The sequence below is a fragment of the Zalophus californianus genome, chromosome 8 (assembly GCF_009762305.2).
Source record: "Zalophus californianus isolate mZalCal1 chromosome 8, mZalCal1.pri.v2, whole genome shotgun sequence".
Classification (NCBI taxonomy): domain Eukaryota; kingdom Metazoa; phylum Chordata; class Mammalia; order Carnivora; family Otariidae; genus Zalophus; species Zalophus californianus.
In genome coordinates this window covers 110,932,340-110,954,362 of record NC_045602.1, presented here as the reverse complement: position 1 = coordinate 110,954,362, position 22,023 = coordinate 110,932,340, and the positions used below count along the sequence as shown (strand labels likewise).

The 22,023-nt window shown below is 51.7% G+C and overlaps 1 protein-coding gene across 5 annotated transcripts in view; it reads left to right on the top strand.

Moving 5' to 3' along the window:
* The window catches only part of EBF4 (EBF family member 4), a 57,683-nt gene continuing 35,660 nt past the window's right edge, over positions 1–22,023 (top strand). For 4 of the 5 annotated variants that reach the window (XM_027622009.2, XM_027622010.2, XM_027622006.2 and 1 more), the window contains exons 1-6: positions 517–653; positions 10,939–11,095; positions 11,315–11,378; positions 11,564–11,619; positions 13,218–13,291; positions 14,311–14,379. In XM_027622009.2, the coding sequence (XP_027477810.1) occupies positions 517–653; positions 10,939–11,095; positions 11,315–11,378; positions 11,564–11,619; positions 13,218–13,291; positions 14,311–14,379 (557 nt within the window). Of the gene's footprint in view, positions 39–516; positions 654–10,938; positions 11,096–11,314; positions 11,379–11,563; positions 11,620–13,217; positions 13,292–14,310; positions 14,380–22,023 lie in introns of those variants that run through there. The other variant, XM_027622007.2, reaches the window with a different exon arrangement.

Genomic DNA, 22,023 nt, shown 5'->3' with positions numbered 1-22,023 from the left:
CGCCGAGCTCCGCGCCCGCAGCCTCCGCCTCCCGGATGGTAATCAGCGCCCCGCGCCGGCGCCGCGGGCGGGCGGGAGGTGGGGGGGGGTGAGGGGGAAAGGGCGGGCAGCCCCGCGCCCCCGCCTCGCCGGAGGCAGCTCCCGGGGCGCTCGGGCCGCCCCCCCTCCGACGACCGCGGCCCTGGGCAGCCGCCAGAGCGCGCCTCTGGGGCGCCTCCGCGCCGACCGGGTGCCGGCTCCGCTCCCGCGCTCCCCGCCGGCGCTCAGGCCGCGGGGGAATCCCTCCATCTCCCCGCCCCGCGCCCCGGGAGGGGAGGGGACAGCGCCGGCGCTCGCAGACCCGCTTTCTCCGAGGGAGCGCCCGAGAGGCGAGCGCGCACTGAGACGCGGGGATCCGGCGCTGCGCTGCGCTCCTGGAGGCGCCCGCTGCCGTCGGGTCTGGCTGAGCCCAGGCGCCCGCAGCCTCGGCGGGACCGCATTCCCGGCGGCGGGGGCGCCTACCGACCGCGCGCCCTTATGTTCCCCGCGCAGGACTCTCTGCCCCGCGGCGGGCTGAACCTGAAGGAGGAGCCGCTGCTGCCCGCGGGCTTGGGCTCGGTGCGCTCCTGGATGCAGGGCGCGGGCATCCTGGACGCCAGCACCGCGGCGCAGAGGTAAGCGCTCGGACGCGACCCGGAGCGCTCGGGTTGGACGGCTCCGCGCCGCCTTCGCTCAGCCTGCCGAGCTGCTGGGGCGAGGGGTAGGGGGAAGCCCTAACTCTGGACGGTCCCGGCAAGCTCTCCCGCCCACCCTTGCCCCGAGCGCCTCTGCTTCCTCCTGAGGCTATGGGGCGGGCCGGGGCGGGGCTTCTGCCACCTCTGCCGCGGTCCCAGCTCTGATTTCTGATTTCCGACTGTCGCTCGGGGGGCCGGCGGTCCAGGGCTCTAGAGTAGAAGGTATCCCCGCTGTCCACAGTCCCTGAGCCGTGACCCACAGCCACCGGCCGTCAAGTAACAGACAACCCCTCCTTCGTGGGCAGTCCCAGAGCCTCTCCTTGTCCAATTCCGAGGCTGTCTGCCAGGAAAGGCACAAAACCCAGCCCCCTTTCTGCTTTCCCACGCCCCTCGGAGTTGAAGGAGGGGTGCGTGTGGAGCCAGAGAAGAGGCTGGGGGCTGAAGAGTGGGGAACAGGCGAGCTGGACAGTCGCCTTGGCTGGAACGATTGGGGGCTGGGGCTGGGCGCTCAGGCCCCGCCTCTCCTCAGAGTGGTTTCCTGGCGGGCCCTGGGGGAGGCAGAAGGGTCCCTGGGAACCCAGCATCTATGCCGACGCCTTTGCAGGAGTCTGGGCACGGGGCCTGGGTAGGGAATGGACTCCTGGGTTTGGAGAGGAAGTTTAAAGGGTTTGTTGACCTGCCCCCACAACACCTGACCACGGACTTTTTATGCCCCTACTTGTGAGTGGTGCGGTGGGAGGGGGCGTATTGAGAAGGGGGGGTGTTAGATATCCTACTCGAGTTCTCAGTGGTTAGGACTAAGGAGGTGCTGCCTCTGCAGACCCTTGGGGCACGTGGGAGCTGGGCTGCCGCAAGGTCTCAGCAGGTGCTCGACCGGCAGCCTGAAGGGATGCTATAGGAGAGTTGCCAAGGCCCACGAGGCCTGGCACACCGGCCCAACATTCCTATCCCTGGGCCTGTTCCGCCGACACCGCTCATAGTCCAAGCCCAGCCTCGCCCTTTAACAGACCCACACCTTGTTTCCTGTGGAACCAAACCTGTGTTTCTGCACTCCTGTCCTTTGCTGACTGTTGGCAGGGAGTGCTGGGGGGCTCTCCCTGGAGCTCATCTCTTCAAGAGAAGAGCGTCTTGCCATGCATTAATTTACATAGTTTTACTCATGATATAACTATATTCCAGAAAAATTGGTAAGTAGAAAACAAAATTCCACCTTTCTGATACAACTACCGTCAACATTTTAGAGTATTTCCTTCCCATCTTTTTGCACATTTACATGCTTTTTTCCTGGGCTGTGCATACAATTCTGTATCCTGCCGGGTTCTCTGTTGGTTCTGTTTTTTTATTTAATTTGAGACGATCTGTTCCTTAACGGGGGCTCCATCTTTTTCTCCACCACCAGCTGTGGTGAGAGCTCCTCGTAAGAGTGGGTGAAGAGTGCCAGGGGAGCCCCTGGGGCTTAGGGTTCTTATTTCTCTCTGACCGGACCCTCTGTCCCTGTGTCAAGCCAGCAGGTTTAATGAGGGGGAAGCAGATGCGAAGGAGGTGGTGCTCTTGTAGCCTCTGTGGGTGCAGAAGTGTGGGGATGGGGCCCTTTCCCGGAGGATCTGACCAACAGCAGTGTTGTCTGCACGTGAGGGGGGCGGTTCTTGAGTGGCACTGAGGTGTCCCATCTGAGTCCTGGGGGCCACATCGCTGGGACTCAGAGGCTTCCCCAGTTGGAAGAGGGACATTTTTTTTCAGGACTGGGCTCCATATTTGCAAGTCCAGAGACTTCTGTGCCTCAGGACACAGATTGGGAGCACACCCCCGCCCCATTTGGTTGACTCTGGACCACCTCCTTCCATGGGAGAGCAGGCTAATCCTTTCTCCTCATTCTTCCCAAAGTGGCCCATCATCTCTTCTACTTGTGTCTTGATCCCCAGTCAGTCGGTTAGTCAGTCCTCGGCTCAGGTCTTTCCATCCTGAAACACCAGCAACAAACATTCCTTTCCCCATCCCCTACCTCCCTCTTCAACCTCTGCCTGCTTTCTCTCCCACTTACCTCTGGGAATCTTGCCCAGGAGCATTCTTCCCCAAGCCTGCTTGGGATCTGACAGTTGTCTTTGATGCCTTGCCCCAAAGCCCCCTGATTGTCAAGGCTCCTAGATGTTTCTTCACGTCCGAGGTCACCTTTTAACAATAGCTCACCCTTGCCCTCCACCTCTTTCCTCCCTGGCTTGAAGGTTAACCTACCCCCGTTTACCACCGCAGCCCCCTATCCCCCTGCCCCAGCCCCAGTCTCTCACCTCTCCCCTGAAACCATCTGCCATCCCCGGGGGGGCAGAGCAATATTTCCAAAGAACTCTTCTCTGATCATGTCCTTCTCCGATTAAAAACTTCAGTCACCCCCACTTCCTCCCAGGTATTCAGCCCTCAGGGCTCCCCACCATCTAACCCCAAACTCCCTTCCAGCTTCCAGCCCTTGGCATGATACTTGGCATCCAACGGTGCCTCTTGAAACAGTTCCCCTGGCCCCAGCGCCCACATACCCACTGAATAAAGTCTTCCAGTCTCGGGGACCCACTGCACCCCAGCACTTTCTCTATGTGCACCCTCCCACCGGACCTCAGGAACAGTTCTCAGTGCTGCCTAAGGATGCGGGCCACAGGCCAGAGTCAGCGGTGCCCCACCAGCCCGTGCCTTCCTTTAGGGCAAGGATGGTGGCTTACTGTCCTTGTGTCCACAGCACCAGGACAGGCTGGAGCAGTCAGCAGGGGGGCAACGAGTATCTGCTGAAGGAAACAGGGGTGCATGTTAGCAAGTTCCCAGATCCCTTTCTGTTGGGCTCCCCTCCCCATGTTGGTGGTCTCCAGCATCTACCTGACTCCAGGAACCAGATACTGGGCTGCTGCCGCTTCCCAGCTTTATGCCGCCAAGTCTTACAGAAGGTGGAGATGGAGGAGAAGGCCCAGAACATGCCAAGATCAGTGAGGGAGGCTCTGCCAACAGGAAGGAAAGTTCTGAGCAAAAGAAGGGTAGGGAAAGAGAGGGGTTCCATGCCCTTGCCCTGGAGGCAAGAGGGGAGGGCAGGGGAGGGAAGTCTGGCAGGATCTTCCCAGTGGGGAGCTCTGCACAAGGACCCCTAGCCAGTGCTGCCACTTCATCTCCGAGTTGCAGACGCCAGCCCCAGCCCATGTTCCCCAGACTGCCCTGCAGACTGCGTCCTCTTGCTGGGGTGCTCAGCCCAGAAGCCGCTCTCCTCTCCTGGTGGGATTCCCAGCCCAGGGAGACCCCTGCAGGACCCAAGCCCACCCTCCCCCTCGAGCGGGTCCCAGCACACAAGCAGGCCCTGAGAAAGCCAGCTGGACTGCCTTTCCTGTAAGCAGCTGCACGCTAGCCTCCCTGCTAGGAAATGCTTTTGTTTGCTTTAATAATTAATAGCCGCTCCTCAGCCTGGGACCTGGCAGGCAGGCCTGTGGGTGGGTGGCGACGGGGTGGGCAGAGAGAAGCAGGGTGGGCAGCCTTTAGGTGGAATGGAGGGCAAGATGGAGGGTGGAAGCCCTGGCTAGTGAGATCCCCCCCACTGGGGGACTTCGGTGGCTGAGACAACTTCCTGTGGCAGGTGAGCCCACCCACCGCCACCGCCGCTGCTGGGCAACAGGAGTAGGGGATATAAAGCAGCCCCAAAGCCTTCCCTCCCACAGGCCCCTCTGGACGCAGCTTCAGAGCCTCCAGATCCTCCCTCTGTCCACATTGTCAAGGTGGGTGTGCCCCAGTGGGCTGCTACTTTTATCTTCCCGGTCTGTGGCACAGCTAGGCTCTGGGCCTGTTGGGCTGGGCAGGGCTAGGCCAACAGATCTTGGCTGGGGCCAGGAATGCCAGGCCCAATTTGGTGGGCCAATCAGCAGTCCCAGGGGCCCAGGGGAGGCGTGCAGGGAGCAGGACCAGTGGGACGCTTGGAGGAAGAGAAGACACAGAGAAAAGAGAGACCTATGTAGTGGGCCAGGATGGGGGAAAGAAGGGCTGCAATTCGCAGAGATTTTAGGGAAAGCTGAGACAAGGGATGAGACTCAGGAGACATATGCTTTTTGTTCCTTCTACCTCCTGGGGGAGCCTCCCCCCATTGCGGACGACCTTAGGGCTTATCCCCATTTCCCCAGCATCCCAGATTCCAAGGTGGATCAGGCCCAAGGCCAAGGCACTGCTCAGAACCTTGGGCTATCAAGGCGGGCAAGAGTTAGGATTCGGTGGGGAGCAGGGGGATGCAGAAGGTCCAAAGATGCCCCTGGGGGGAGGCCAAACTCCAGCCTGGGCCACCTGTCCTCTGAGGGGTTTGGGATGCTCGTTTTAAATTGCTCTTATTTATCATGAGCGTGTAGTCAGGGATGTAAGGAGCCCCAACTGACCTCCTGAGGACAGAGCTGAGATGGTGCGGTGCTCTCTGTGCTAGAAAGCCGTGGCAGGGGCCAGCAGCTGCCTCGAGAAGGGCCCTGGTGGATCCTGCCCTGCCCTGGGAAGGAGCATCTCCAGGGACCACTGTGGCCTCCGCAATAGCAGCCAGACAACTCTGCAGCCCCCAACATGTCCCCACACGCGTCCCCCAAGCACAGGCCACCTGAATGGCCCCAGCCGGGAAGGTCAGGTTGTCCTTGGTGTCAACTTCAACCTGGATTCCCAGCACAGTACTCAGGAAGCCCATGCACATCCATGCTTGTGACAAAGCAGGTGTCCTCAGACCACAAAGTAGATGCGCACACCAAAGCCCTTCTGCCACCGTCGCCTTTAACTTACAGGCTATTCCAGGACCAAAGATGGGAATGGGGGTGAGCAGGCCATGGTAGAAATAAGAAAACAAGCGCTTTCTCCTCCCATGTCTGGGTTCTTTAGTACAAGAGCAAATGCCCCACCACCTCAGCACACTCCAGAGTTGATAGGAAACTGTTCTGAACATTTTGTTGAAAACAAGCTTTTTAAGAAAGCCAAGAGATGTGTAATTCTTTCTGGAGTCTCACAAAAGTGATTAATGTGGCTGTTCTAGTCGTTTGGCTGCATTTTTCTGAAAAAGGCGCCTGTGTGGCATGCTTCGTGCACTAATGAGGCTCAGGGAATGAGATGTCTCTGAATTATAGGCTCCAGCACCACATGTACCAGGTGAGGCCATTCTTATTCCTATCTGCCAAGTTGCAGTCAGTCCCTTAGGCTGTAATTTTACTGGCTTCTAACACACTACAGACCTCTGGATGGCCGGTGGTTGGTACCCCGCTCCTCTCCCCTCAGGACCCTTGGTAAGGGGTCTGCTTCCCCTGCTAGCATCTGCCGGAGCCTGCTCTGCCCACCTGCATCCCGGGCCAGAATTTCCTGAGCAATGGCGGCCCAGGAGCCCTCCACCAACGACTAACTGAAATTGGCAGATAACTACCCCAGCTCCCTCCTCCGAAGCGCCTGTTCTAGACTGTTTCCAGAGCTCCCAGCTGGACTGGGGAGCTGCAGTGGCCCACAGCTGTAACTTGTGGATAGAGCACCCTTTTACGGAGTGCCTTGCCTTCTCTTTCTCATTCTCCAGCCCGCCCAAGTGTTTGCTGGGATCATCTCCCACATAAACTGTTTGCATTTGAATCCTTGCCTCTCCAGGCTTCAGGGACTCAACTCCTGCTTCCCTTTTTTTCTTTTCGATAAGGGATTCATATCAGTGGACATGCTTGCAATTTCTCCCCACACCCCAGTGGGAGACCGCAGAATCGGAGATACTGGCCTTCATCCACATCTCTCTGTCTCTAAGCTAGTATGAGAGCCCGCAGAGGCCCCACCCCCCACCCCACCCCACATCTGCACCCAGCAGGGGCTCTCCGACCTCTCTGCATCCCCTGTGTCCATTTTCTGAGCTGTTTGAGTGAATCTCTTTTTCTTTCTTTCTGTTCTTTAATCTTGGTTTGTTTTCTCGTTACAAGAGCATCCAGCTCTTCCCAGGGAGGGAAGAGCTAAAGTCTGTCCCCTCCCCAACCCTCTCCCTTTGAGGCTCGCACTTCCATTTAGGCATGTGGATTGGTCACCTGCTGCACATTGGGGGTAGAGGTACACGGGGGAACTAGGAGAAGGAAGGGATAGTCCAGAGCTACCCCACATTCTTGCTGATGGATTGATCCTTCTGTCATTGTCTGTCTCTTGGTCATAGGAAATACGAGAATGCCTTTCTAAAGCAAAAGTTTTTCTGTTTCACCTTGAGCCTCTCACATGTCCAGCAGGGGTATGAACAGGGTAAACTGGAGACATTCCCAGACCAGGAGCAGCCCTGGGTATGCCCAACAGCGGTCTTGCCCACTCTGGAGTCCTCTCCTGATCTGCGGCGGTCGCGGGGGGGGGGTGGTTGGAGCTATAATACTCCTATTGTTCTGTCCTTGATTTTGATAGTAATCCTGTCTAGGAGCTGTAAACTAGCCACCTGTCCCATTGTTTTGCCTGGATGCGTGTGAGCCCAGGAGGAGGAGGGTGCCTCAGACCCACTCAGCAAGGTGGGGAAGGGAGGATGATGCTGCGCTGCCTCAGGAGAAGTAGACCTGAGCCTTACCCCACTTTGGGGTTGGGCATAAGCATGTGAGGCAGTGAGCCTCCCACCCAAACCCCAGCTGGCGGCACTGGATACCGGTCCATAGGCCCCAGGCTGTGGGGGCGGGGCGGGGGGGAGCAGGGATACCTGCCATCTTTCCTCTCCCTAGGTTTCCTGACCTCTCTCCCCAGGAATCCCCTCTTGTATGGAGGGCAGCCCTGTGAAGGGGGTTTGGCTTGGGACTTGGGCCAGACTTCCCAGGTCTGGTCCTTAGAAGCCCGGCAGGAGCTGACATGCAGCCAGGACCCAGGACTGACTGATATTTGCCAAGAGGGATGGACGAGAGAGAGAACTCATGCCAGCATCACTGATTTACTCTTGGCCTGGAAGTGGAGGGGTGTCTGTGAAGAAAGGGCGTATTGAGCGGTGTAGGGGATTAGGTTATTGCTCAGCATCCACCCCTCCTCTGTGAAGGCCCCTTTTTCCGTACCCTCCAGCCCTGCTGTGTGAGAGCCTTCCAGGCACCTCTCCTGGCCTAGCTGACAGAATAAAGGGCATAGTGATCTGGGAGGGCTCCACAAGCCCACCACCCCCTTCCGCCTTTTCTCCCCTCAGGTGGTCCTGGAACCTGACCCAGGGAGCTCCTCTTCCCCCTAAACTGGTCCTGGGGCCAGAAGGAGGAGTCAGGGTTGCTGCCTCATTAGCATATTCATCAGCAGTAATCAGGGACCTGCTGTGATCAAAGCTCTTTGGGCTTCCCTGCCACTTGGCAAATGGGAAGCTGGAGGGTCAAGGCCAGGACTTGAAAGGACTTTGTCGCCTGAGGGGGAGGGGAGGAGAGGGCAGAGGAGGTGGGAAGCTCGAGGGAGGAGGACGTCCCTGGAGGAAGGGACACGTGTAGAAAGGACCTTTGGTGGGGAAGAGAAGGTGTCGGTGGTCCCCTCCAGCTCCTCTTGATCAGAAACCAGCAAGACCCATCACTTCTGCCCCTGAAATCAACATTTCACAAGGACCGGTGAGGCTCCCAAGCAGGCTTAAGGAGGTGGGACAATTGTCCTTTTAAAGTTTAGGTATTCACTGTAACATGTACGAGTAAAAACACAAGCCCCTCAAGCCAGAATATCCCAGATATTATGGTTTTGCGTGAAGCAGAGTAAGAGTAAGTTGATTTAAAATTATATGAACAACATTAAGGAGTGATGAATATGGCAGATGTTTCCACAGTGGCAGTGACGTGTCCATGATGGGACTCTGGTCTGAATGGTTCAAGGCAGTACTACCATCCACGTCCTCTCTGCTTCCCTGCGGCCGCTTCTCGCTTTCCCACCCCACTGCGCCCTCCCCACGGGCAGCATCTTCTAAGCCCTGCCTGGCTTCAGAACCGTCTGGTGGCCTTTCATTGTATTTCTCAAGCCATAGCCCTCAGCAGAATTGGTGCATAAAAAAATTAGCTCAAAACTCAGCAGTGTCAAGCAACAAACACCCATTACCTCACACAGTTTCTCGAGAGTCAGGAGTGAGGGAGCAGCTTGGGCTTCTCCTGAGGCTGCAGTCATCTGAAGGCTTCGCTGGAGCTGGTGGGTCTTCTTCCAAGGTGGTTCATTCACACAGCTGACAAGCTAAGTGCTGGCTGTGGGCAGGAGACCTTGGTTCTTCTGCCAGGCCCCCTCCACAGGGCTGCTCGAGTGTCCTCACAACATGGCAGCCAGCTTTGCCCTGGTTGCTGATCCAACAGAACAAGGCTGAAGCCACCATGTCTCTTATGACCTTTTATAACCTTGGAAATCATATGCTGATTGTGCCATATTCTACTGGCCACACGGACCAACCCTGATACAGTCTGGGAGGGGACTACACAACAGCATAAATACCAGGAAGTGGGGATCATGGGGCACCATCTTGGCTACCACACACGGGGAGCCAGCCTGAGCCAAGCAGAGTCTATTCCTGGAGGGTGTCCCAGGGCCCCCTACATACACTTGTGCACTCTGTGAAGCCTCATTTCCCAGCAATGGTGGCCATAGCTGCCTTTTGTAGAGGGAGGATCTGAAGCCATGAGAGACGTAAGGAGCACTCTTTTCAAGACCTTGGCCCAGAGGAGACAGTCTAAACTCGTGGCCTGGTTTTTGTGTCTCTCCAGACTTGGCACTTCTAATGCAACTTTTTCTTCTCTTCACTTAACTTTCTAAAATCTGTGGTCCAAGCGACACCAACCTTCACACCCACAGCCATTTCTTATGCCGTTTGTTCTGCCCCTTTGCCTGCTGCAACTGTTGAGCTCCTACTCATTCCTCAAGAACCAGGGGAAAAGCCACCATCTCCATGAAGGCTTCCCCTTATCTCTCACGGAAAGAATTCATTGTTTTCTTCCTTTGCTACTATGCGTTGTTTTTTGTTTTGTTTTGGGGTTTTTGTGGGGTTTTTTTGGTATGTAACATCTTTTGCGGGGCACCCACCACTTTGTCTTGTGTTATAGCTCTCTATATCTAGTTCTAACCTTCCAGACATTTAATTCTGGCCCCACTCAGTGCCGTGTGTCTGGGGCTTGGTACATCGCTGGGGCTGAGGAACTACTTGGTGAATCGGGCCTTTGTTTTTCTCCTCCTGCTCTTGCCAGGGCCTTGCTTCTAGGAATCATTTCTTTTCTTTTCTTTTCTTTTTTTTTAAGATTTTATTTTTAAGTAATCTCTACACCCAAGGTGGGGCTCGAACCCACAACCCTGAGATCCAGATTCGCATGCTCCACCGACTGAGCCAGCGGGGCGCCCCTTCGAGGAGTCATTTCTTTTCTTCTTCTTCTTTTTGTTAAGATTTTATTTATTTACTTATTTATTTATTTATTTGAGACAGAACGTGAGAGAGAGAAATCACAAGGAGGGGGGAGGGGTAGAGGGAGAAACAGATTCTCCGCTGAGCAGGGAGCCCAATGCGGGACTCGATCCCAGGACTCTGGGATCATGACCTGAAGCCGAAGGCAGACACTTAGCCTACTGAGCCACCCAGGTGCCCTAGGAGTCATTTCTGATGAGCTAGGTGACCGCCCTTGGCGAGGCTAGACCAGAAGGTCGTTCTGCTCAAAGGAGCCAGTGTATATCTTTCCCACTGTGTGAAGGCCGTCCCTATACACCCCGGGGGTGCACCCCCTGCCTTCAGCCCAGACTCCGGGCTGGGCAGACTAGTGGCCCTGAGCCAGTTTAATGTGTCTGAGAGCCTGAGGGACACCACTATCTCCCAGACGATGCCACAGGTTCACGAATGCGTGGGCTGGGGTACCCTGGGTTATTTGTTCCACAACCTCCTAGCTGCCCCCTGATGCTCTAAAGGGCAGTCACAGGAGTCTCTGGTCAGTTAGATGGGCTGTTCGTACTTTTGGTTTTAGAGATCAGCCTTTCAAAACGTGGGGCCCAGGGAAAAGCCTGGGAGGGGGCCTGGCAGGGGTGCCCCGGTCGCTGCCTGCTGTGCCCCTTGTTCCCAAGGGAGCAGGCTAGGGTGACCTTGGTCCGGGAAGCCGTGTCTGGAACCGAGATCCCTAGCAAGGGTTGGAAGGGGCCCATCCCATCTGATTTCTGGCCCAGACTCTTGCAGCATCAGCACCGCGCCCTGACCAGCACCGCCCCCCCACCTGGTCGGAGGCCCAGGGGCCTTTCTCCCCGGAGAGGGAGGGCGCGTCCGGTGGTTTGCCAGCCCCTTTCCTCCTCGCAGCGGCGTGGGCCTGGCGCGCGCACATTTTGAGAAGCAGCCCCCCTCCAACCTCAGGAAATCCAACTTCTTCCACTTCGTGCTGGCCATGTATGACCGGCAGGGGCAGCCCGTGGAGGTGGAGCGCACGGCCTTCATCGATTTCGTGGAAAAGGACCGAGTGAGAGGCTCGTGGGCTCACGGGACCAGAGCATGGGTGGGGGGGAGGGGGGTCGTCAGGGAACCCCCTCCCACGGGGCGGACGGATGGACAGCCGGTGGAAGCGGGGGGGAGAAGCGGGTGGGAGGTCTAGAAGGGAGGGAGGAAGGCTGGGATTAGGCAGGGAGGCTGAGGGGAGGCCGGTGGAGCCGTGGGGACACTGAGCGTCCTCCCCATGCAGGAACCTGGAGCTGAAAAGACCAACAACGGGGTCCACTACCGCCTTCGGCTGGTGTATAACAATGGTGAGTGAGGCCCGCCGCCCCTTCCCGCCAGGGCCCAGAGGAGGTCTAGGTTCCCTGCACCTTGTGTGACCCATAGCGGCCCATTCCTCGGGGCTGAGGAGGGCCTGGCTCCAGGTGGGAAGGGTGCAGAGTGTGGTTCAGTCATTAGAAGCCACAGCAAGCCCTCTCCACCTCCCCACCTTTAGGACTTCGGACGGAGCAGGACCTCTATGTGCGCCTCATTGACTCCATGTCCAAGCAGGTGAGCCCGCCCAGGGGAGGCTCAGGCCCATCTTGCCCTCCTCTTGGACCCCATCTGAGTGAGCATCCTCGTGCCTGCCCCCGCCCTCCCCCCCATCCCCACTGGTCCAGCTCCTATGGCAGGAGGATGTGTGGCCTTGCCCTCCAGTCTAGAAAAAGACAATATTTGTGCAAAGGCCCTGTCTTAGGTTGCATCCCCTAGAAGTCCAGCCTAGATGGACGTTCAGGTGCATGTGCTTTATTGGGAAGCAGGGGTGAAGCTCTCAGGAGAAGGGAAGGGAGGCAAGCGGGACAGAGAAGGCTGAGCAGGGCTCAGCAAGGATGTGGTCCCAGCGGGAGTCTAGCCTCACCCTGATCCCCAGGGAGCTCTAGAGAAGGAATGGCAACAGAGTCGTGCCCCGTTGAGGCAAGGAGGCCAGGATTCTGTACCCTGTATCAGTCAGTCGTTAGCTGGGGGCCACTCCCAAGGGGAGAGTGTAACCTTCCAGACATTTCCAAGCTAAGCAGCTCCTATCTGCTGAGAGCAGTTCTCAAGAGAAAGCCCTTAGCAGCCTCCACTAACCACAGCTGGGGGATGGGTGCCCTGGTCCAGTAAAGGGGACTGGGTGGGGTCCCAGAGCTTCTACTGCAGATCCTTAGCGCCTTGCTGATCTGGAAGCTCACAGGAGGCTCAGAGGCCAGCATAAGGAGCTTGGGGAAATTGAAACCTGAGTAAATCCTGATGGATTCTGCCCAAGGCAGGGCCGCAAATCTCAGGGCTTTTCAGAGAAGTTGTGCGTGCTGGTAAGGAGCCGGGCTGAGTCACAGACGGGCTCATCAGTGGCCTGGAATGCAAGGTGGAGACGGGCTTTCCCACAGTCTTCCAGCAGCCTCCACCCAATCCCAGGGCAGAGGGAGAAATGGTTTGTTTCTAGAAAGCCTGTGGTCACTGTGGTGGGGGAAGCGGACCAGTGAGCGGCCAGTGGGACTGTGTGGGGACAAGTGTGGAAGGGGTTGGAGGAGGTCCAGAGAGAGAGAGAGAGAGAGGGACCCCACCCATACGGGATGGCCTGGAGGCACAGGGGATCATAAAGTGGGCAGCCAGAGCTGCAGTTTAGGAAGCTCAGTCCCCGCTGCAGGGCAGAGTGGAGGCAGGGGGACTGGTGGGGAGGCTGATCCAGCAGCACAAGGAGGACACGCGGGCCTGGGATGGGGAGAGAGACTGGTGGGCAGAGCCCAGAGGGACAGTGCTTGTGAGCAGGAGGCGAGGTCCCCTAGGGGCATGGGAACAGTGGAAATAGGAGTGTGCCTACCCCACCAGCAGCCTGACCGTGTGGCCTGGGGACCTCCCCGGCCCCAAACAGAGCTGGCTCTGGAAAAAGCTGCCTGTGGACAAACAGAATCTGTAGACCTACCTCATGCCACTCTTGCGGACCGCAGCCCCCGGTGGGGGTCCTGGTTTGGGAAGACCAGGTCCCAGCTCCTGTTTCGCCTTCTTGGCACCCCAGAGCAAGCTGGAGGGCATGATCTTTCCTGGGGCAGGGCCCATCTCTCCCCTACACTTGGACTTGAGAGCTGCTCCCTTCCCCTTGAGCCTGTGCATTCCTCCTCTCCCCCCAGGCCATCATCTATGAGGGGCAGGACAAGAACCCCGAAATGTGCCGAGTGCTACTCACCCATGAAATCATGTGCAGGTGAGGTTTGGGACACTTGCACCTTTGCCCCTTGGTCCCCACTGGGCCCTGCCCCGACCACTGCTGCCACCCCCCTCCTCGAAGCTCCCTGGGGAAGCCTGGTTGGGGGAGGCGGGGAGGGATTAGAGAGGCCCTTGAGCACAGTGCTGGCTGAAGACAGGGTCCTTGAGGCCCCATTAGCCTGGCCTGTTTATGTGGCTTCTCCAAGTGTTTTTGTAAGAGAGGCCTCCTGCCACCACTGGAAAGCTTAACTAATAAAGCTCAGGGGAGGCTTGCTGAGGAGTGGGGGCAGGGCTGGGCCTCCCGGATTAGCTCAGAAGCTAAAGAGAGGAAACTTTGCTGCCTCCTGGGTGAGCCTCAGGGTGCTCTCTAGGGGAGGGGGGCTGGGGCAGACTCAGCTCTTGGCTCCTGGTCGCTGTTACCCCAGAGCTTGGCTTTTCTAGGGAAGGTCTCCCCAGGAGATGCCCATCCTACAGGGTCCTGAGAAGCAGTTCCTCCTGCATGGAAAAGAGAACGCTGTTCAAAAATCGGGTCGGGACACTGGCTGCCTTTGGAAAGAGTAGTGACAAGGCAGGGTCGTGAGGAAGCCTCTGGGGCGCTGATCATGTGGTCTTTCTTGGTCTGGGTGCCAGTTACACGGGGGTTCACTTTCTGATAATTCCTGAGCTGTATGCTTACAATCCGAGCTCTTTGCTGTATGTGAGAGAGAGACCCCAGAGGTGGCCTGCAGCCTGCCTTTCCTGAATCCTCCAGGAGCAGCATGCCTTTGGGACAAGGGTTTCCTGGCCCACTTTACATTCAGAACTGGGCTCTCCAGCTCCCTGCGACGGACCCTTCTTCCCCAGGCTCCTGGGAGTGAGTCCTCCCATCAGGGATTCCATACTCAGAGACAGGACACAGCATCCTCAACCGGATGAACACGCACGTGCGCGCACACACACACACACACACACACACACACACACACACACACCTTCTCCTTCCTTCCCTTCCTCCTTCCCTCTCTCCTCTTCCCCCAGCCGGTGCTGTGACCGGAAGAGCTGTGGCAACCGGAATGAGACGCCCTCTGACCCGGTCATTATTGACAGGTATGGGCTGGGGAGGAGGCCCTAGGAGGCCACAGCGGGCTGACCCCCCCCCCCCATTGGTGGCTGGAAGCAGAGAGAAACTGCCGGACACCAGGGAGACGCCCCCCCCCCCCCTTGCCTCAGCGTGAAGCCCCTGGTGGCAGACTTCCTGGGGCTGGGCTTCCGAGTTCTGCTTCCCAGGGCAGGGCGTGGGGGAGGGGTGGGGAGGAAGTGAACCCCAGCCCAGAGAGTGGCTGGGAGGCCAGAGGGGCTGGTATGGGAAACGCAGGGAAGGAAGGCCGTGTTCTGGTCCCCGCTCCACTTCCACACCTCTGCGCTGCTTGACTTGACTTCTCGGAACTTCGTTTCCTTCATTTGAAAAGTGGGAACATACTTGGCAGGTTTTAGTCGCAGGACTGTCAAGGTGATGCATGTAAAAATGCATTCTCCCGCCATGATTCTTTTAAATTATTTTATTTCTTTTTGAAGAACAAATGCATATGTAAGGTACAAAATTCAAAAGGTACAAAAGAGTACTCCCACCCCTACGTACGGCAGACTTTGGTACCGTACCTGTTTAAAAATCTGTAACAATACAACTTAGAGATCGCTCCATATTGGAACATAAACCCTGCTTTATTCTTCTTTTATAGCAAAAAGGCTGCCACCTCAGCAACTCACCCATCCATTGCTCTCCAGATAAGCAACCTTTGTTAGCAGTTTCTTGGGCATCTTTCTTGACATTGTCTGCCCATAGACAAGAAAATATAGATACATATTCTTTTTGTACATTTCCTTTTGTGTTTCTAAAACTGAGGGCATATGAAATGTACTTTGCAAGCACCTTTCCTTTACCCCAAGAAACGTGTATATCTGGGAGGTTGTATCAGGACACAAGAAGTCTCTTTCTTCTTTTTTGCTACAGCAAAATATTCCACGGTATGGATAAACTCTAATTTTCTTCAATAGTCTGCCATTGCTGGACATTTTGGCCGTTTTTGTTCCTTTTCGGAGATAAAATACACTGCAGTGACTTACTTTGTCCTGTGTCACTTTGCACATAGGTGCACACATAGGAAGGTTATTATAGAAGCAGAATTGCTGGGTCAGAGGAGATGTGCGTTTATAATTTTAATAGTTATTGTCAGTTTGCCCTCTGCGGAGGTTACACCAATTGGTATTCGTACCGGCAGTTTTGAGAATGCCTGTTGCCCGCACTCTGGCCAATTAAATACGTTGTTTATTCATTCAACCAAAAAATTTTTTTTTAATATTCACTCTGTGCCAGGGTCTCTTCTATATTCTGTGGATTAAGCAGTGACCAAAACAGACAAAAGGCTTGTGTTTATGGGCTTACGATCTAGTAAGGGAGATGGACGTGAATGGAATGAATGAAACGTAGATTGTGTTAGATTGGTAACAGCTAAGGAGAAAAAGCAAGCATCAGGAAAGATCAGACGGTGTCGAGGAAGGGGGGATTGCAATTTTAGAGTGTTTAAGGAAAGCCTCCCTAAAAAGATGACCCTTGAGCCAAGACCTGAAGGAAGGAAGGGAGTGAGCCATGTTTGAACCCAGGAGAAGAATATTCTTGGCAGGAGCAGACCTGATGTGTTTAAGGAACAGCAAGAAAGCACAGGGGACTGGAGCGAGGGGGGCCGTGGGAGGAGACGGTGTGAGGGAACCAACGATGGGGTCAGAGGAAGGCAAGACCATGCAGACAGGGCCTTGTAAATTGCATATAGACCGTTATAAGGACTTTGGCTTTTATTCTGAATGGCATGGAAGCCAGGGGCGGCAGGGAGGTGTTTGAGAAGAATGAGATGACCTGATTTATATTTTAGCAAGATCGCTCTAGCTCATGTGTTGCCGATGACCTGTAGGAGGCAAGGGTGGAAGCATGGAGATGAGTTAAGAAGCCAGTACAGTTATCCAGATGAGAAGAGGTGGAGGCTGTTATAGAGGGGGTGTTAGGAGGTGGTGGCAGGAAGTGGTTGGACATATTTCATGGCCAGAACTAACGAAATTTGTTATGGAAGGAGAGACAAAGTGACAGAGAGTGGGGGGAGTCAAAGACATATCCCAGATGTCTAACCTGATCAACCTAGAAAGACAGAGTTCCTATTTACTGAGGAGGAAGAGATTTCAGGACAAGCAGGTTTGGGAGGAGGAAGATCAGGAGTTTGGTGTTAAGATGCTTACCACACGTCCATGGGGGTGACGAAAAGCGACTGAAAACATGAGTACAGATCTCGAGGGAAAGGTCCATGCTGCAGATCTAAATCTGAATGAATGAAATCATCCAGGGAATGAAGGCTGGAAGAAAACAGAAGAGGTCCAAGAATTGAATCCTGGGGTGTCCAGTGTTTAGAGGCCATGGAGATGTGGAGCCAGTGAAAGAGAATGACAAGGAACAGCCAGGGAGGTAAAAGGGAAATCAGAGGATTGGGGTGTTCTAGAAGTCCAGATAAGAAACTATTCCAAAAAGGTTGGGGCGCCTGGGTGGCTCAGTTGGTTAAGCGTCTGCCTTCGGTACATGTCGTGATCCCAGGGTCCTGGAATCAAGTCCCGCGTCGGGCTCCTTGCTCAGCGGGAAACCTGCTTCTCCCCTGCCTGCTGTTCCCCCTGCTTGTGCTTGCTCTCTCCCTCTCTCTCTATGTTAAATAAATAAATAAAATCGTAAAAAAAAAACCATTCCAAAAAGGAGGCAACAGTCAGCTGCCTCAAGTGGCGCTTGTGGAGATGATAAAAAGACCAAGAATTGACCCTTACGTTTAGCAATGAGGGGACATTGGTGACCTCAGCAACAGCTATTTCAGTAGAGAGGAGGGGCAGAAGTCTGGTGGGAGAGGTGTCTGAGAACAGAAGAGAGACCAGAGGCAATGAACAGAGGAACCCTGGGAGTTTTGCTCTAAAGGGATCCGAGAAGTGAGGTGGTGGCAGCAGCACAGTGTAAGGCCCAGGGAAAAAAATACAGCTTCTTCAGACGCTGATGAGAAAACCCAGTAGGAAAGGGGGAAATGATGATGCAGGAGATAGAGGGGGAAATTGCTGGAGCCATGTCCTGTAGCCAGTGAAGGGCATGGTTTAGCTGGGAGCACAGACAGCTAGCCATGGCCAGAGCAAGGAAGTCAGAGAGCCTAGGCCCAGAAGGGGGCATATAGGGACATACAATGTGGGAGCTCGCAGATGTCCTTTCTCGATTGCTTTGTTTTCTCTGTCAAATGGAAAGCCAGGTCAACAGTTGAGCATGAGGATGGGGAAGGAGACACTAGGGCATAAAACAGGCATCCAGGAGAGTAAGTGGACCATGGAAATGTCGTGTGATTGCCAAGCAGCACTAAGGGCCTGCCTGAGGTTTGGGGTCATAAATTTAAAGTAAGAAATTTCTTCAGCCATGCTGAGCTGCAGGAGAGTGCAGGTGCAGGACAGGTGAGTGGCCACATATATGCAGAGTTAAGGGTTTGCCAGGTGAGTACAAGGAAACATGCAAAGGGTGTTTACAAAAATGGAACAAGAAATTTAAGGGCTAGGGAGAGGAATATGGGAAGGTGAAGAGAAGGCAGGATGAATGGAATGTAGGTTCTAATGGGGCCAAACAATTATTGGAGTTGAGGTACCAGAAAGGAGTTGAGCTGGAGTTTAGAAGATGATTAGACCATGGGTGGTCTGTAGGTAGGATTATTCGGGGAGATTGCATTTATCAGTAAGATGTGGCCAAAAAAAGGTAGAGACAAGGTCATTGAAGGAGAGATGCTTGAGGAATGCAGAGGAGAATGTTTTGGAAGAATTCTCTATCTATGTTGATACTGAAATCACCAAGAATTATGACAGGATCGTTGTTCAAGAGTATAGATAGTGATCCTGCAGGAAAATCTTCAAGGAGTGAAGGCAAGCAATCTTGGGATTGAGAAATGATTGCAACAAGCAGTGGCCGCCATACCGTTTTTTGTCTTTCTGCATCATCAAAGTGAACTGTGGTATCCTGGTGAATTTCATCTCTCTTACTCTGAGGTTGAGCACCCTTTCAGGTATCTAAACTCTCTGTATTTCCTTTTCTGGGAACTATCTCTTCATTTCCTTTGCTGCTTTTCCTATGAAGGATTGACTTTTGTTATTGATTGGTAGGAGTATATATTAAGGAAATTAGCCCTTTGCATGAATCGCACAGATTTTTTTTCTAGTTGGTTGTTATCTTGTAACTTTTCTTAGGGTGAAACTTGCCCAACCCCTCAATCTTTTAAGTACACTGGATTTTTGTCATATTTGGAAAGGTCTTTCTCACATCAAAATTATTTTTAAAAATTTCTCCTGTGGTTTCTTTTGGTCCTTTTATAGTTTCATTGTTTACATTTAAATATTTGGTCCATTTGAAAAAAAAATGTAAGTTATTGTGTCTCATACCATACATACAAAAGAAAAATATAACAAAATAGAAATTAGGAAGCATAATAATTAATGTACACCTATGAACTGACCAACAAACTTAAAATTCGAATATTAAAAATATTATTGAAGCCGCCTCTAAGTTCCTTCACCATCTCATCCCACTGCCTACCCCTCTCCTAAAAGTAATAAGTAAATTGAGTTGTGTGTTCACACACAACTCTCTGAAAAATAATTTACCACATACAGTAAACACTATGTCTAGTTGTGCTTGTTTTTAACTTTATAAAAAGGATATCGTGCTGTAGTAGTCTTCTAAAGTGTTCTTTTTAAATTCAGCATTATATTTCTAAGATTTTTCTATGTTGCTGTATTTATAGTTGGTCATACTTTTTTTTTGCTATTATAAGCAAAACTGCCCTGAACATTCTGGTCTGTCTCTTTAATTTGAACAGGTGCGAGAGTGTGTTTAGGATGTAAGCCTAATACTGGAACAGCCAGGTGATAGGGTATGCACATGATTAACATTAGGAGTCAATGTCGAACCATTTTCCAAGATGGTTGGGTTGTCCTGAGCCAGGCTCCCTGCCACCTCCTCACCAACCCTTACTAATGTCGAACTTCTTAATGTTGGCCAGTTTAGTGGCCACACAGGGAATTTTGTGGGGACCTTAATTTGCATTTTCCTGATTACGAATGAAGTTGAGCATCTTTTTATTTGTTTATTATTGTTTGCATTACTTCTCCTATTAAATATATGCTAGTCTTTTGCCCATTTTTCTTTTTGAATTGTTTGGGGTTTTTATACTGATTTAAATGGATCTTCATAAGTCCTAGATACTGATCCTTTGTCAGGAAAGTATATTTCAGGTATCACAATGTAGTTTAACTTGCCAATATTTTCCTCATGGTGTTTACTCTGTGTTTTATTTAAGAAATTTTTCCCTATGCTGATTCATAAACATATTCTTCTATATTTTCTTCTAAAGGTTTTACAGTTTTTCATTTTACATTTAGGTTTATAAACCATGTGGAACTAATTTGGGGGCATGGTATGAATTAAGGAATCAATGGAATTATTTTTACTTATGAATCACTAATTATTCTAGTATCATTTATTAAGTAGTTCATCCTTTCCATCTATGTCCTAAATTAGATTTCCTTTTATTTGTGGGTCTGGTTCTAGACTATTATGTTCCTTTGATTTATTTGATAATCCCTGTGCTAACATCACATTGTTTTAATCACTATAGCTTTATAATTATGATATTAACAAGTGTGTAGGGCAAGCCTCCTGCCCTCTCTTGTCCTTGAGAAGAGTATTGCATTTTTTGGTCTTTTGTATTTCCACATAAGTTTTAGAATCCACTTATAAAATTACACGTGCTCACACACACACACACATCTTTGAGGGCTTTGATTAATATTACAATTAACTTGTACATGAATTTGGAAGAGAATTCACATCTTTATGCTACTGAGTCTACTTACCCATGAATATGGTTTATCTCTCTATTTATGTGTATTTTCCCTAATGCCTTTCAATAAAGTTTTGTAATTTTCTCAATAAAGGCCACACACACTTACTTTTTTTCATTCAATTCACTCATTCAATAAACATTTATTGAGCATCTACTATGTACAAGGCATTGTTCTAGGCTCTAAGAATACCAGAGTAAACAAAGGAGACAAAAATAATCTATTCTCATGGAGGGAGAAGACACAGGGAAGATAGGCAAAAACAATAATTCTAAGTATGTTAGAATGTGATAGGTGGAAAAACTAGAGAAAAATAAAACTGATCAGGAATTTAGGGGTCAGGGAAATGTGATTTTTAAATGGAGTGATCACAGTAGGCCAAATTGAAGGTGGAGTTTGAGGAAAGATTTGAAGAGAGAATGAGGCTTTCAGGTGTAGGGGCAGCTTATTTCTAATACAATTTATATTTTGTTGCTATTGCAAGTTATATCTTTTGTTATATTTTCTAACTCTTTGTTGATAGCATAGAGAAATGCAATTGATATTTGCACGTGGATCTTTGTCTTTATATTTGTTTTGCTTTTTCTATATAGACAGCCATCTTATGCAAACCATAACTGTTTTTTTTCCTATCCAATCCTCATTTTTTAAAAGATTTTATTTATTTATTTATTTATTTTTAAGATTTTATTTATTTGACAGAGAGGGATACAGCGAGAGAGGGAACATGAGCAGGGGGAGTGGGAGAGGGAGAAGCAGGCTTCCCGCCGAGCAGGGAGCCCAGTGTGGGGCTCGATTCCAGGACCCTGGGATCATGACCTGAGCCAAAGGCAGACGCTTAACGACTGAGCCACCCAGGCACCCCTTTTTTTCTTATTTTATTGCACTGACTAGAACCTCAAGTCCAACATTGAATATAAGCAGTGTCCATAGCATTTTTGTCTTGCTTTTTATTTTAAAGAAAATGTTTCCAATGTTTCACCATTACTCTAGCCATTTGGTAGCTATACTCTCAGGTTAAAAAAGTTTGATAAGCGAGTTTTTGTTTTGGGGGATTTTTTAAATCACGAATGGATGTTGAATTTCACGTATTGCTTTTCTCTGCATGTATACATGTATGCTGGATGAGTTTGTGTAAGTTTGGAATGATTTGTTACTTGAAAATTCATTATAATTTGCCTTGAGTTTGTGGGGATGAGAAGGAGACTTTTTTTTTTTTTTAATGGCCATAGATAATTCAGGCTTTCTGTTTCTTTTTTACTCTGTTTTGGTGAGTTATATTTTTTAAGGAATTTGTACATTGTACCTAAGTTTCCAAATTTGTTTCCATAAAGTTGTTCATAATGTTTGCTTATCTTTTTGATCTCTGTTGTATTTTTAGCTATGAACTTTTTCCATTCTTGATGTTTGACACATATCTTTCTCCTTGATAAGTTTTGCCAGCAATTTGTCACTTTTATTAGTCTTTTCTAAAAACTGATTTCTAGGGGCACCTGAGTGGCACAGTAGGTTAAGTGTCCAACTCTTGGTTTTGGCTCAGGTCATGATCTCAAGGTTGTCAGATGGAGCCCCACATCAGGCTCCACACTCAGCGTGGAGTCTGCTTGAGGTTCTCTCTCCCTCTCCCTCCACCTTTCCTGCTCATGCTCTCTCTCTCTCTCTCTCAAATAAATAAATATAAATAAATCTTTAAAAATATATATATAAAAACTAACTTTTAGCTTTATTGATCTTTTTCTAATGTGTGTTTGCGATGCATTACATTAATTCTGCATTTATCTTTATTTTCTCCCTTCTTTCATT